The 13,457-nt window shown below is 39.7% G+C and overlaps 2 protein-coding genes and 1 long non-coding RNA gene across 3 annotated transcripts in view; 2 read left to right on the forward strand and 1 right to left on the reverse strand.

Annotated features, from left to right (window-relative positions):
- The window catches only part of mturn (maturin, neural progenitor differentiation regulator homolog (Xenopus)), a 10,244-nt gene extending 3,202 nt beyond the window's left edge, over positions 1-7,042 (forward strand). The window contains exons 2-3 of the mRNA XM_037794569.1: positions 3,663-3,785; positions 5,535-7,042. Coding sequence (XP_037650497.1) covers positions 3,663-3,785; positions 5,535-5,642 — 231 coding nt within the window. The 3' untranslated portion in view covers positions 5,643-7,042. The remainder of the gene's footprint in view (positions 1-3,662; positions 3,786-5,534) is intronic.
- LOC119503063 overlaps positions 5,315-13,457 on the reverse strand; it is a 24,015-nt gene continuing 15,872 nt past the window's right edge. The window contains exon 4 of the long non-coding RNA XR_005210243.1: positions 5,315-5,464. This is a non-coding gene — a long non-coding RNA (uncharacterized LOC119503063). The remainder of the gene's footprint in view (positions 5,465-13,457) is intronic.
- LOC119503059 (E3 ubiquitin-protein ligase ZNRF2-like) overlaps positions 9,725-13,457 on the forward strand; it is an 8,296-nt gene continuing 4,563 nt past the window's right edge. Inside the window, exons 1-2 of the mRNA XM_037794567.1 lie at positions 9,725-10,472; positions 12,919-13,014. Of these exons, the coding sequence (XP_037650495.1) occupies positions 10,160-10,472; positions 12,919-13,014 (409 nt within the window). The 5' untranslated portion in view covers positions 9,725-10,159. The remainder of the gene's footprint in view (positions 10,473-12,918; positions 13,015-13,457) is intronic.

Genomic DNA, 13,457 nt, shown 5'->3' on the forward strand with positions numbered 1-13,457 from the left:
TGAGGCCAGACCCGCCCTGCTCCCTCCTCCTGCTCAGTGACAGAGGCTAACAGGGCGGGGAGAGCAGATGGAGATGACCCAGGAGCCAGGGCGTCTGTTCAGTCAATAACACATTATGTCACACCGAGCGTGCCTGTGTTATGAGGAGTTCGGTCTGTCCCACAGACACCAGAGCAGGGCTGCATGAGCAGGGGCTTTCCATGACTGCTGGTGGAAAATAGATGAATATAAATGCAGCTGCTGCATGATCATCTTATTGAGAATATCATTACAGGGGGAAAAAACACAGCAGGGAGTTAAGCACGGTCACACACACATATCATGTGGTTTAGTTGTCTCAGTGCCAACTTAATTTTTCATCTCTTTTTTCCCCTTTATCTCCCTCACAACACTTTTTTCTGCTGCTTTTGAATCTAATGCATGTCAACTGCTGCAGCCCTGACACTCATGGACACACTTTCACAGCTCTCTGTCTGCTATGCACTCTCATATCAGCTAGAATAACTCTGTCTCTCTGCAGGACTCTTGAGATCTAGTTACGCTCGCACGATCAATACTGCTATCACCAGGGCGTCTCACATGCCTCTCTCTCTCTCTCTCTCTTTCTCACACACAGTCCTTTTCTCAGTTTATCTTGTTTTTCCCTCAAAACCTTGTATCACTGCCATGTCCCTTCACTGGAGGGCGCTGTGAGATCAGCTCCACACAACAACAACAGCACAGCTGCACATCACTGTTTCCAGCTCTGTAATTTCCCTCAGGGCAAGATTTAGCAGTTTTCAGTCGTGCGGGTCAGGTGATACAGTGTTTAGCAGCTGAAAAACAACAGCGGTTGGATTTGCTGTGTGAGATCTGCTGAAAGATGGCGTTTTTTCCCGGTCCAGCAGAGACACACCCTCGTGTGAGAGTCCATCAGTCAGTGTCAAACTGGAACAACCATCCCTAAGCGGTGAGGGCCGGAGGGCTCAATATTAGCCCTGTCTACAACACTGTGAATACAATGTCCCCGGGCTGATTCACGTGACGCTCACATGACTCCTAAAACCCTGACATGAAGGTGTCCCTACTAAACATTATGAAACCAAATCCCTATTTTTTATTTTTTTTACCTTAAAATTCCATTAATTACACTAACAATGATGAAATTAAGATGTTTTTAAGGGAGATAATTAATGCATAAATGAATAGATTTTAATATATTAGGCATTTTGAAGAGGGCCTTAATTTTTCAATTAAGGTGAACATACAGGAATGGTTTTCATGATGTTAGGTTAATTAAAAAAATGTTTACCCAATAAAGCACCTTAAATCATGCATATATTAAGTAAGGGATAATGCCCAACGTGATGTCCTCTATCAGGAATTAATGGATAACATGGAGGTCAGAACCATCCGACGCGTCTGTATGCTCCATGGTATTACAAAGATTATTTTATTCATTACTTGGCATGAATGAATGTTCACTTTAATTGAAAAATTAAGACTCTATAAAATTAAGGGACGGTTTTCATGGTAAATTTTAAGGGGTGTAACCCCTAAAAACCCTTAATCTGTGCACGTAATCAATTTAAAATAACATTTTAACATTTTATACTCCATTAAAGGGACTATTTTTAACTTTCAGAATTGCTTGTTAACAGCGACACCTGTGGCCGTTAAGTCAACGAATTAACACACGTCAGCTAAAACCACAGTATCACTCTATATTTCACCTGCTTGGCAGTAATGTTAGCTGACCAGACGGAGGTCTCTCCATGAATCAATGCTGATCCTAGTGTTGACTTTTCCTGCTTCAGCCTTCCGACCGCGGTCGGAGGGAGACACCGGCACCTGGTCGGAGACGATAACGTTTCTCGCCGCGGAGCCCCGTCACTTCACAAGACACGGGAAACCTCTGTTGGTCTGGAGGAGCTGCAGCATTTATTTCTGCACAAACGTCCACTGTACATTCACTAGATATTCTCAGAGCTAAACTAACTCTTCTGCAGTGTGGAGTGAGCGCGCATTAACGTCTAGAGGTGGAGCGAGCTGAGTGAGAATGTGTGCGGTGTCAGTGAAGGCAGGCAGACGAGGAGAGACAGCGGACACACGCGACACACGCGAGCGCGCATATGCGAGTGCGCATGTGTCCCGACCCGGTACATTTATACGCTTAAAAAGTTACAAACAGTCCCTTTAATTAATCCCAAATGTGTGCAATAAATACCTGAACTGTCAAGAATATAACTCCCTTAATTTCCACTTGAAATTATTTTAGACCTTCATATAAACTGAAATCCCAAATATCCCAAATCATTTCCTAAAATTATAAAATCAAATATCATAGTGCACTCTTGGCCAGCCACCCCTAATAGCATTACCTACATACAATACATTATCTATAACAGTACGGCCTTTTGACTCCAATTATACAACAGTAAAAGTAAGTGAGGTAGAATTGCTTCAATGGCCTATATCCCAAGCAGTGATGTTTACAAATCAGAGCTTTGAGGTATGGTGGACACCTTGTACTGAGGAGGAAGTTGATTTTAATCTGACTGGGACTCCTACGTCTGATTAGGAATTGCAATTTCTCATTACTTGATACTGTTTTATTGGCCATCGGCAACATTTCTGACCTAAGTACGCACCAGTTTTACACTAAGCCGTCACACTAGACAGGCTTTGTGGTATGAAAGAGTTATCTTGGCTTGAAGTGGAGCAAAAGCACTGTGTATTGTATGGCACATGTGTGAATGGATGATCATCTAATGAGTGTGACAAAGGTAGCAGTTGTCTTATTCTTTAGGTAACACTTTACAATACAACACAAAGTCCTGAATGACTATCCTTCATATACTAGGGCATTTCCACTTAAACCTAGTGGCTACAGTGGTGAGACGGTGCCTTACTTTTTCTAAGGGGACCTAAACCTTTCAAGCAATTATAAGGTTATAATGAAGTAATAATGCATTCCTAGTAACAACACAGGCTTTTGAAAAACATAACTAGTATTGTAGTAGGAAAGTAGGAAAAAAGGAAGTGATGACTAGCTTTTGGTTTGGGGGCATTTGGTACCTGATTCAGAGTTAATAGGGAATAATTCATGGAGAAAGTGTATATGTAGATTCCTTGATTCAGATTTATTCAGGAACTACTTGTCCAGTATTTCATTGTTAGTCATTTCCCTACACTTTCCTTGATAAATATCGAGGACTTTGTGTATTTTACTGTAAAGTGTCACCGCTGTTTCTGTTATTTTCACTTCTGTCTGCTGCGTGTCCTTGAAGAAATGCCTTTATCTGGTTTAATTGCTTTGTTCTAGTTTTTTTTTTCTGTTGCCTCCATTTCATTGCCCCTGACCCAGCTTTACTTATTTACCGGTTAATTCCTGCAAGTTGTACGTCACTATACAGCCCCCATGATGAAGCTACTCTGGTGGAGGAAGCGTGACAGTATTACATCACTTGGCATAGAGTGTTAGTTCACTAACGTAATTACATGGAGGAGTAAAGTTTACCCTTTACAAAATGAAGCTTTAAGGTACTCTCCTTTCATGCGCAAGCTGAATCTTTATTTTTGTTCAACACACACAAATTGGTTCAGTCATGTAATAATTTTGTTATGACTGTTTTGCAATGGAGCCCACTTTGCATTAATATTTGCTCATCTTTTATCTGTAGCATGTGTGGAGCGAGAGCGAGGACTGCCTTCCCTTCCTACAGTTGGCCCAGGACTACATCTCCTCCTGCGGGAAGAAGACTCTGCTGGAGGTCCTGGAGAAGGTCTTCACGTCCTTCAGGCCTGTAAGGAAACAAAAAGAGTGACGCTCAGTCTTTTCTTTTTAACACACTGCATCAACTGCAGCACAGTGACCTCAGCTCGCCGTGTCTGGGTCTAATACAACCCTGATACATTCTGTTCTCTCTGGTACGGACAAAATAAAACATGTCAAACTCTACCCAGAATTCTAACTTTTCAGTGTTGCTTATCTGTAAATGTTACAAAACAGGAGCAGGATACAGAACATGACTCAAGGCCTTTTACGAATTCTTAGAATATTCTTGTCTCTTTGACATGTAAGAGTTTCATGGAACCTCAATTCGAAGAGCTGATTTACTGTTTTTATTATTTAAACCTGCAGTAGGCAGAATATTTTTTGCATCATTGGGCAAAAATTCCACAATAATCTTTCAGCATATTGTAATTCAAGTGTTCTGAGAGAAAACTAGACTTCTGAACCTCATCATGGCTCTGTTTTCAGGCAAATCGAGCCTGTGACGGGAAACTTTGACCAATCATAGGTAATTTCAGAGAGTGCGTTCCTATTGGCTGTTCATCCAACGGACGCAGCTGTAAATCACTCGCGAACTCTGATCAAACGGTCAAACTAGGCAGCGCTGATCAAATATGAATCAATATTCTGTTACTGTAATGCCTATTTCTCGCCTCAAATGTTTTCAGAAACATCTTGTAGTGTACTGTTTAACTGTAAAATGAGAAAGTTTGCTGTGGCTGGTGGGCGGTGCTTGGTATTTCCTCAACTGATCCCAACATGTACAAGTAAAGTACAAGTACTTTCTTACAGTTCTTGAGTAAATGTACTTAGTAACCTTCCACCACTGGATGTACAGTATGTTGGAAGAGAATAGATTAACCTAATTATTAATATAAGGCCTTTGGTCATGTTGTGCTTGGTACTGAATGTTCCGATAAACATGGCATCATTGAACTGCCTCCGTACAAGACAGACAGAAAATGGGCTGGTGCAATTTACACACATCTTTTTTGTTACAACTAGGGCTGTCAATCGATTAAAATATTGAATCGCGATTAATTGCATGATTGTCCATAGTTAATCGTGATTAATCGCCAATTAATTGCACATTTTTAATCTGTTCAAAATGTGCCTTAAAGGGTATTTAATACTCTTATCAACATGGGATTAGACAGATATGCTTCCTTTATACAAATGTATGTATATATTTATTATTGGAAATCAATTAACAACACAAAACAATGACAAATATTGTCCAGAAACCCTCACAGGTACTGCATTTATAGCATAAAAAATATGCTCAAATCATAACATGGCAAACTGCAGCCCAACAGGCAACAACAGCTGTCAGTGTGTCAGTGTGCTGACTTGACTATGACTTACTCTTGTAAACTACATGTGATTATCATAAAGTGGGCATGTCTGTAAAGGGGAAACTCGTGGGTACCCATAGATCCCATTTTCATTCACATATCATGAGGTCAGAGGTCAAGGGAAAATGGCCATGCCAGTTTTTCCTCACCAAAATTTAGCGTAAATTTGGAGCGTTATTCCTTCGTGACAAGCTAGTATGAAATGGTTGGTACCAATGGATTCCTTAGGTTTTCTAGTTTCATACGATGCCAGTATCTCCACTCTAGCTTTAAAACTGAGCCTTGCGACAACCTAAAAGTCCCAATTTGCATTAATACGTTAAAGAAATGTATTCTCACCTTATCTTTGACAGCCCTAGTTGTACAACCTGTATAACACAACCTTCTCCTTCTACCCCTGTTAGCTGCTGGGTCTGCCCGACATAGAAGACGACAGTTTTGAGCACTACCACGCTGACATGGAGGGGGAACCAGGGCCCGACCACCAGCAGATGGGGGTCAGCCAGCAGTGATGAGCCCCAGGACGAGGCCTGCAGCTGGGGGCAGAGCTGCTCAGACGCTCCGGGCCTTCTCAACTCATCAGCCCCAAACACTTAACAACACACTCTTATCCAAACACACACACACACACACATACTGACGGCCAACTTGCTAAAAATGCACCACCGTGTTCTTGAATGTCTCAGTGGCTACGCTTCCCAAAGAGTGCACTCTGTTGCACTGTTGACCCCCCCTAACCAAACACACACACACACACACACACATACACACACTGAGGCTACGTGAGCTGTAGCCATGTACAATGCAAGTATCATAATCATTCACCATCTGGTTAGTTAAAGTTCCACAGCACAGCAATATTACATCGGCCTCAGCTGGCTTTGTTATGCAGAAAGCAGAAATACAGTCAGATGTTACCGCAATACACACACTTCCCCCCCGTGGCGTCGGAGATGAATGTGACAGATAACCTACTTTCCTGGTAGTGTCTGGCAGTTGACACAGACGATACACAAGAACTAGTTGAATGATGAATAGGTGAAAACTGACAGTTTGTGGCTGCCGGAGTGACGCAGATAAAGAGAGGGAAGGAAGGAGGGGAAAACGGTGTATTGTAGCTTTCCACTTCACGGAGGGAAACAAAGAGGGAACTGAGGGGACTTGTAGCTGTGACGTAGATTCAGATTCAGCTCTCAAACTATCCAGTCGTATAGGTTACAGTTAAAAGCATTTTACACCTCGTGGAAATCAAAGTGTGCAGCTTTACAGTAGCATGGATCATTTTTCTTGAGGTGTGTCTCTTAATGTTTCTAAGGCAGTACACCTCAAAGAGTTAAAAGTCACTTAATGAGGACGTTTTTAATCAGTGTTACTATCATATGACCATCATAACAAAGGCCCATGCTGCAGCTTAAGCCCTTCCCGGTTTGGGTGTCTCATTGTCACATGACACCCTTTCTGTCCTGTAGTCTTCCCGGTTGTTGGTGGTTCACAGTTTGCTCTTGTTTCTCAGCACAATCTGATCCTAAATCTAGCCCAAATCTCTTTTGCGTGTGTTGTTTTGAATTTTTTTTCCTGATGGTTTCTCTTAATCATAATTTAATAAGTGCACACCCAAATCCCTGCGTGATATCACAGGGGAGAGAATATATTTATTAACAGCCACCCCTCCGCCTGCCCTGTTATCTCTAATCTCACAGTGTGTTGTTGTATGTCACATCCAGCGCACTGCAATGCTTCAGGCCCACTCGATCCACATGCAAGACTGTTTTCAGAGGTTCATCTTTAGCCTGTTTACTTTGGCTTGTAAATGTTAGTCTTTTTATTGCCTCTTTGAATGTGTCTCATGCAGTGTATCTTCTGTTTGTCCTCCAACGTGTGTGATATTGTTCAATAAACCGTGTGAACAGAGCGTCTTTTTCTTTTTTTAATGAAGTTAATGGAACACAAAGCGCCAAACATGGAGGGCTTTTTTATATCTCAGAGTGGACTGGTGACCTGCTGCTGTGCCAACAGCCCGCTGGTGTTACTGGGATTGACGTCACGAGGCCACCTGACGCGCCCACTCAGCGCTGAGTGAAGCTGGAGCTGCAGACAGGAAGCTGTGCTCTGGCCTTCAATGTAAAAGCACAAAAGTTGTAGCTTTTTATGTGATTGACAAGCAAATTACTGGACAACCAAACTGTATGCATTTGGAAGATTTTTTTTCCCCAGATTCTTTTTGGAAGACATTGGACCTTTAAAAGACACACATCACATGCGCATACAAATATATGATTTAATTTTCTCCAGTAGTGGTTTAAGTACGTGTGAATTGCCTGACAGTCTACAAGCACAAGGCGTTTTATAGAATTTTAATTTGGGTGAACTGACCCATTAAAATGTTCCACTTTGTGTGAGAATAATCAATGCACACCATAGTTTCAACCAATTTTGAGCATTACGTCTACCTAAGTACAACCTTTGTAGCCATTGATCTGATACAAGTGACAGAGTGAAACAACAGAATAGTTAAATTCCTGACATGACATGACAATAAATTTGACTTGTATAATATTTTACATACATTACAGGAATACTTTAGCCACAAAATTACCATTTGTATATTAATTACAATACCCCGTGTTACCTTGAATTCTTGAAGAAAACGTTTTTCTCGCATGCCTCCCACGGTGAACGGAGAATAAAAAAAACCGGAGAGAAGTCACGATATAGTGAACTCCATGTTTTGATTCTTTGTTCACCGTGGAGGCATGCGAGAAAAACAATGTTTTCTGCACCAATCCGAAACGAGACAGACCCACGAAACTCATTATGCACATGGTCTGTGTGACAACCCCTTTCTGCTTGCCAAAGGACAAACTGATGTCTCAGGTCAAAGTTTTTCTGCCAAGACTTTTTTTGAGGTATGAAAGTACCAAAAACTGTTAAAATTGCCCCCGATTTCCCTTAATAATTGATATACAAATGATAATTTTGAGGGTGAAGTATTCTTTTAAATGCAGCTCAAAGTAGTTGACATCAAATTGTACATATAGTTGAAACAAATAATAGACCAAAAACATAGCAACAGAAAATCCTAAATGTTAAGGGCAGTGCTCTGTATATCTGTGGCTCAGCGTTGTTAAACGTATTCAGATCATTTCCTTTTTTTTTTTCAATATTATATTTATTGTTTTTTTGTTCATTTTGAAACAACAGAACAAACATTCACAAACGTCCCCAATAATAACATTCTCGGTACAAAGAAACTTAACAAACCTAATATTAATATAAAATAAGCCAATATAGATGCAGGAAAAAACATATTATATACAAAAAAATAGATAAATAAGTAAAAAGAATATACCCAAGTAAAAAACATAAAATTAAAAACACTAAAATAAAATGAAATCTATTTATATATACTGTATACATATATAATACATATACGCACACGCAGTACATATACATACAAAAACGCACATAATCAATTAAAAAAAATCTGTGTACAATTCAGTCATCATCCTATTCTATCTCCCTATTCACAATCATTCAGATCATTTACTTAAGTCAAATTTTACTCAGTTCTCTATATTGTTATATTATTTGCATTGATGGAATGTAACTAACTAGCCTACATTTACTCAAGTACTGTATTTAAGTAAAAAATTGGAGGTGCTTAGCCTACTTTACTTGAATATTTTCTGTAATTCTATATTACAGTAACTTCCACGCACTGTTAAGAATTTCCCAGTAAAGTAATAGTAAATAACTGGCAGCAGGGTTGCCTTTATGTTACTGTAAAATTATCATTATTATACTGTCGCTGAAATTTACAGCTTTGTACTGTTATTGAAAAATACAGTTTGAACTGTTTTTTTTTATTATTAATTTCACAGTATTTTACAGTTAATTTACTGTTTAAAGATACATTATATAGCTGTTTTTCACCTTTCTTTTACATTATCTTACTGATTTGTTTTAATGTACTATTTAGGTTGTATTTTTTACATACATTTTAATAAACACTATTTATTGCCTAGATGAATAGACTTAGCAGGTTACAGACATAGGAATAGTCACACTAAATACAATTAAAGGCACTTGTTAGGAAAAAGGCTATAATAGACTTGTTGACACTTTTCCCAAAATGTCTGTCTCTATCTGGCTACAAGCACAGAATGCAAACCATAACAACATGTGAGTGGAGAACAATAAAGCTAATTCACTGATTTTACAATCATGTACAATGTACAAGCCTCACATGTGCAGATCAGGTCCCAGAATTAAAAAAATACTGCATGAAACTGTTACTGATGATACTTTAGACAGTTGATCAGCAGTTACGTGCTGTTTTTTAAGAATGCATTATAGTTCAGTTTAAAAACGGCCTATGAGCGTGATTTAACAGGTTTTCTTTTGTATTAACAGTAAAGCACTGTTTTTAGCAATAACAGGTTAATACTGTTGAAATCCTGCTGTAAATTAACAGCAATTGTTTACAGTGGTTTTGTCCTATTGTTCCATACTGTGTTCACCGCTTTTACTTTGAAGGCGAGCTGATGTTATCCAGGTGAACTTTGGGTGGTTTGACAGAGCTGCCTCACAGAGAGGAGGAGGGCAATCCCTGCTTTTATTTTTCTTTCCAGACGGCCACAGTTGAGCACAAAAACAAACTTGCACCAGACGAGCTTTGGGTTCAACACTTTGCGCACAATGTCCTCGTCTGAAAAGGAGGAACTGAAGACTTTTATCTGAAGACATTTCATCCTTTTTATTTTTATTTTTCCATTGTTGAAAAAAAAGGGGAAGGGCTCTACAAAGAAAAAAACAACAACAACAACCATTTGGAAATGAAGTTATGCGTCAGATAGTGCGCACTTTACCATGAAACTTTAACATGTTGGATCACCTCGCCTTTGTTGTTGTAGGTTTAATTTCCTTTGTTGGTGTCAGTTCTTCAGAATTCACTGTGACCATGTGTCGTGGATAAACACTTTGAAGCGCACACAAAAACAAACCTGTGGAGGTAAAGACTTGAGACAGCATGGGGGCCAAGCAGAGCAGCCCGGTGTTCGATGGCAGGACTCGGGCTTATTCCAGCTCTGATCTCCCCTCTGGAAACTCCAGCGGAGTTGGGAGGATTGCGGGGTTCAGGTACACCAATGGACCAGATGGGCCCCGGATCCGGTACACGGGTGGAGGGCCAACCAGCTCCGGGCTCAGTATACCGGCCGGCGGCAGATCAGGGTCGCACAATCAGAGTCTGGATGGTGACGAGGAGAGCGAGCTGCCTCCTGAAGGCCACAGGCTGCTTATAGGCTCTCTACCTGCTCACCTTTCTCCTCACCTGCTGGGAGGTAAGATTGTAATGCATGGGTTATACTCCATAAAACATCTGTAAACATTCATAGTAATATGTTATTGCTCAGTGCCTTTATGATACTTTTTAATCTCCTGATTTCCTTATTGTTTCCTGTTTCCCCCCCTTACAAAAAGTGTGCTATATACTTCTTTTAAACTTAAAATAAAAGAGTATGCTTTGAGTTTACTTTTTATGTACTTATCAGAGATAAACTTAACACAATTATACTTAAGTATCCTTAGCTTGTACCAACAAGTGTACAGAAAAAATGCTAAGTGTACTTGGCAAGTGTACAGAAAAGTCCAAGTATACTTGGCTTATACCGTCAAGTGTACAGAAAAAGGCTAGGTGTACTTGGCAAGTATACAGAAAAAGTCCAAGTATCCTTAGCTTATACCGACAAGTGTACAGAAAAAGGCTAAGTGTACTTGGCAAGTATACAGAAAAGTCCAAGTATCCTTAGCTTATACCGACAGGTGTACAGAAAAAGGCTAGGTGTACTTGGCAAGTATACAGAAAAGTCCAAGTATACTTGGCTTATACTGACAAGTATACAGAAAAGTATATTTGGCTAAGTACTATAAGTTAACCTCAAGAAAACTTACAAGTATACTTGCAGTAAAAGCTATTAAACTAGGAGTTTACTGAGAGTTTACTTTAAGGTGTACTTTCATCAACTAAAAAGTGGGCTAGAAGTATATAACTAGTAAACTAACAGTATAATTATAAATTCACTTGTAGCATAGGTCATAATATAGCTGCAGTACAAAATACAGCTTGGCTGTAAACTAGTTGTGTACTCAACATCTTACATTTAAAGTATATTTAAAGTATACTTATATAAACTAAAAAGTGGGCCAATTTAGTTCCAAGAAGTATTGAAGTAGTACACTTACAAGTTTACTAGTAGTTCATTGATATTAGCACACTTATTACATAAAGTATACTTGGGAATATACTTTGAACTACACTTAAGTTTACTTCATAAAATAAACTTGAAGTATACTTCTTTTTTGTAAGGGTACTCAGTATTGAGTAGAGACATAATGGTGCTTTTTTTAATCTATCTTTTGTAATATTTATAGTGTGTTTTTAGTACACTGTGTACTATCTTTATCTTACCCATTTTCATTTCATGTGGCATAACTGTAATAGTTCTGGTCTTAATGTTGCGTTTATGGCACCCATTATGAGTTCGGAGTCAACATGTTAGTTCATGTAGGATACCATATGTTTATGATATCCATAACAGTTGCTGTCAAAGTTGCTTAGTATTTTTCCATTTGACATACGACACCTGGCATATGGTAATAGCAGTCTGATGACTGACTGAGCCCTTTGTTTGGCACTTCTGCACATTTATTGTAGCCACAGGTGGCTGTGCTGTACTGCGCCGCCGCCTGTCTTCTTCTGCCTCTCCTCTTTCTTGCAAAACGGGCCTGTTTTTCGCTCCGACTGAGAGGGAAGAGTGCATTATGTAGGTCACCAGATAAGAGCTTCCTGCTGGTTACACATTGCCTGACACACACAAACACACACACACACTTCCTGAATCTGCAAGTTTAGCTGTTTCTCAACTGGTGGGTTGTCTCTAGACCAGACCACAACAATACAGGGCTGAAACTAACAGGACTGTTACGGCGCTTTAACATCTATATCACTGGAAAACTAAAGCTCCTTATCAAAAGATAAACATTTTACAGTGTTTCCTGAATCCTTATTGTTATTGGTGTTCCTGTAAATGCTCCAACTTCCTCATCATCGTCATCAATAAAAATAGAAATTATGTCTCCGCTCCTTCTAATTACCGTATGGGTAATTTACCTTACGAGGAAATCTAATCATTAATAACCTCATCAACAACCTTTGTTCATCAGATCCATGTGATTGTCCCCCTGCAGGCCTGACATTGTGTCCGCAGGCTTCTCCTCCCTCACAGAAACATAACACAAACATGACAGACACAGAGATAATTACTGCCTGCATAATATAATGCATTTGTTGTCCCTTTCTTGACTGAGGTGTTATAATGTTAAACAGGAGGTTAGCTTATCTCAAGTCAAGCAGCTCCCGGCCTATTAATCTTTGTGTAACTGAGAAGATGCACAGGGTAGGGTCAGGGGGGCATAATGTGTATGTGGGTCAAATTATAAATGACTTTGTACATTTCATATATGCCATGCATGGACATGTTTGCAGTTAATTTGAGCAATGACACCTAAAGATTGTATGATTAGGTAAGCAGATTGTAACAGATTGTTTACAGCAAACAGAGCTAGCAAGTGCACATGAGGTTTAACGCCATGCAGGCGTCCTGTGTAAGATCAAGCTCAAGCAAAATCATCCCACGCCCTCTGTTGTGTACATATCAATAAAAAGTTATGACGTTGGCACATCTGCGTCCTCATGTTCTCTTGTCTTTTGTGTTTTTTCCTCCACAGGCTTCCATTGTCCTGTTTGCTCCAAGTTTATGGCGTCGGATGAAATAGAGAAGCACCTGCTCATGTGTTTCAGCAAAACGCGCCTCACCTACAACAGTAAGGAAATCAGGGGTGAAAGTGCAAAAGGGCATGGGAGATTCTTACAGTTGAAGTTTGATTTGGTTTTGGGCCACAGCTACTATGTACATCTGTTATTCAGTTTTACTTGTTCATTTTTATTCAAACTAGAACGTGTCAAACTGAACAATGACAACAGTAAATACTGGTACATTAGGCTGAGACCAGACAACAAATATCCGGTATAGAGTGCTACAGGGATGACGTATTTTTGTAGGCCAACCCGGAAGTTAGCATCGCCCTGGTTCTCTTGACAAAAAGCCAATGGGATTTTTACATTGGATTTTGGATTATTGCCGATACAATATAGCGACGTTTTATAAAAATAACTTTTTTTAATCATATTTGCTCCAATCTCGCCTACTTCAGCTTTAAGCTTGTGTTAACCACAGACCTTATTTCAGGCATAACTAAAAACCCAT

The sequence above is a fragment of the Sebastes umbrosus genome, chromosome 15 (assembly GCF_015220745.1).
Source record: "Sebastes umbrosus isolate fSebUmb1 chromosome 15, fSebUmb1.pri, whole genome shotgun sequence".
NCBI classification, from domain to species: domain Eukaryota; kingdom Metazoa; phylum Chordata; class Actinopteri; order Perciformes; family Sebastidae; genus Sebastes; species Sebastes umbrosus.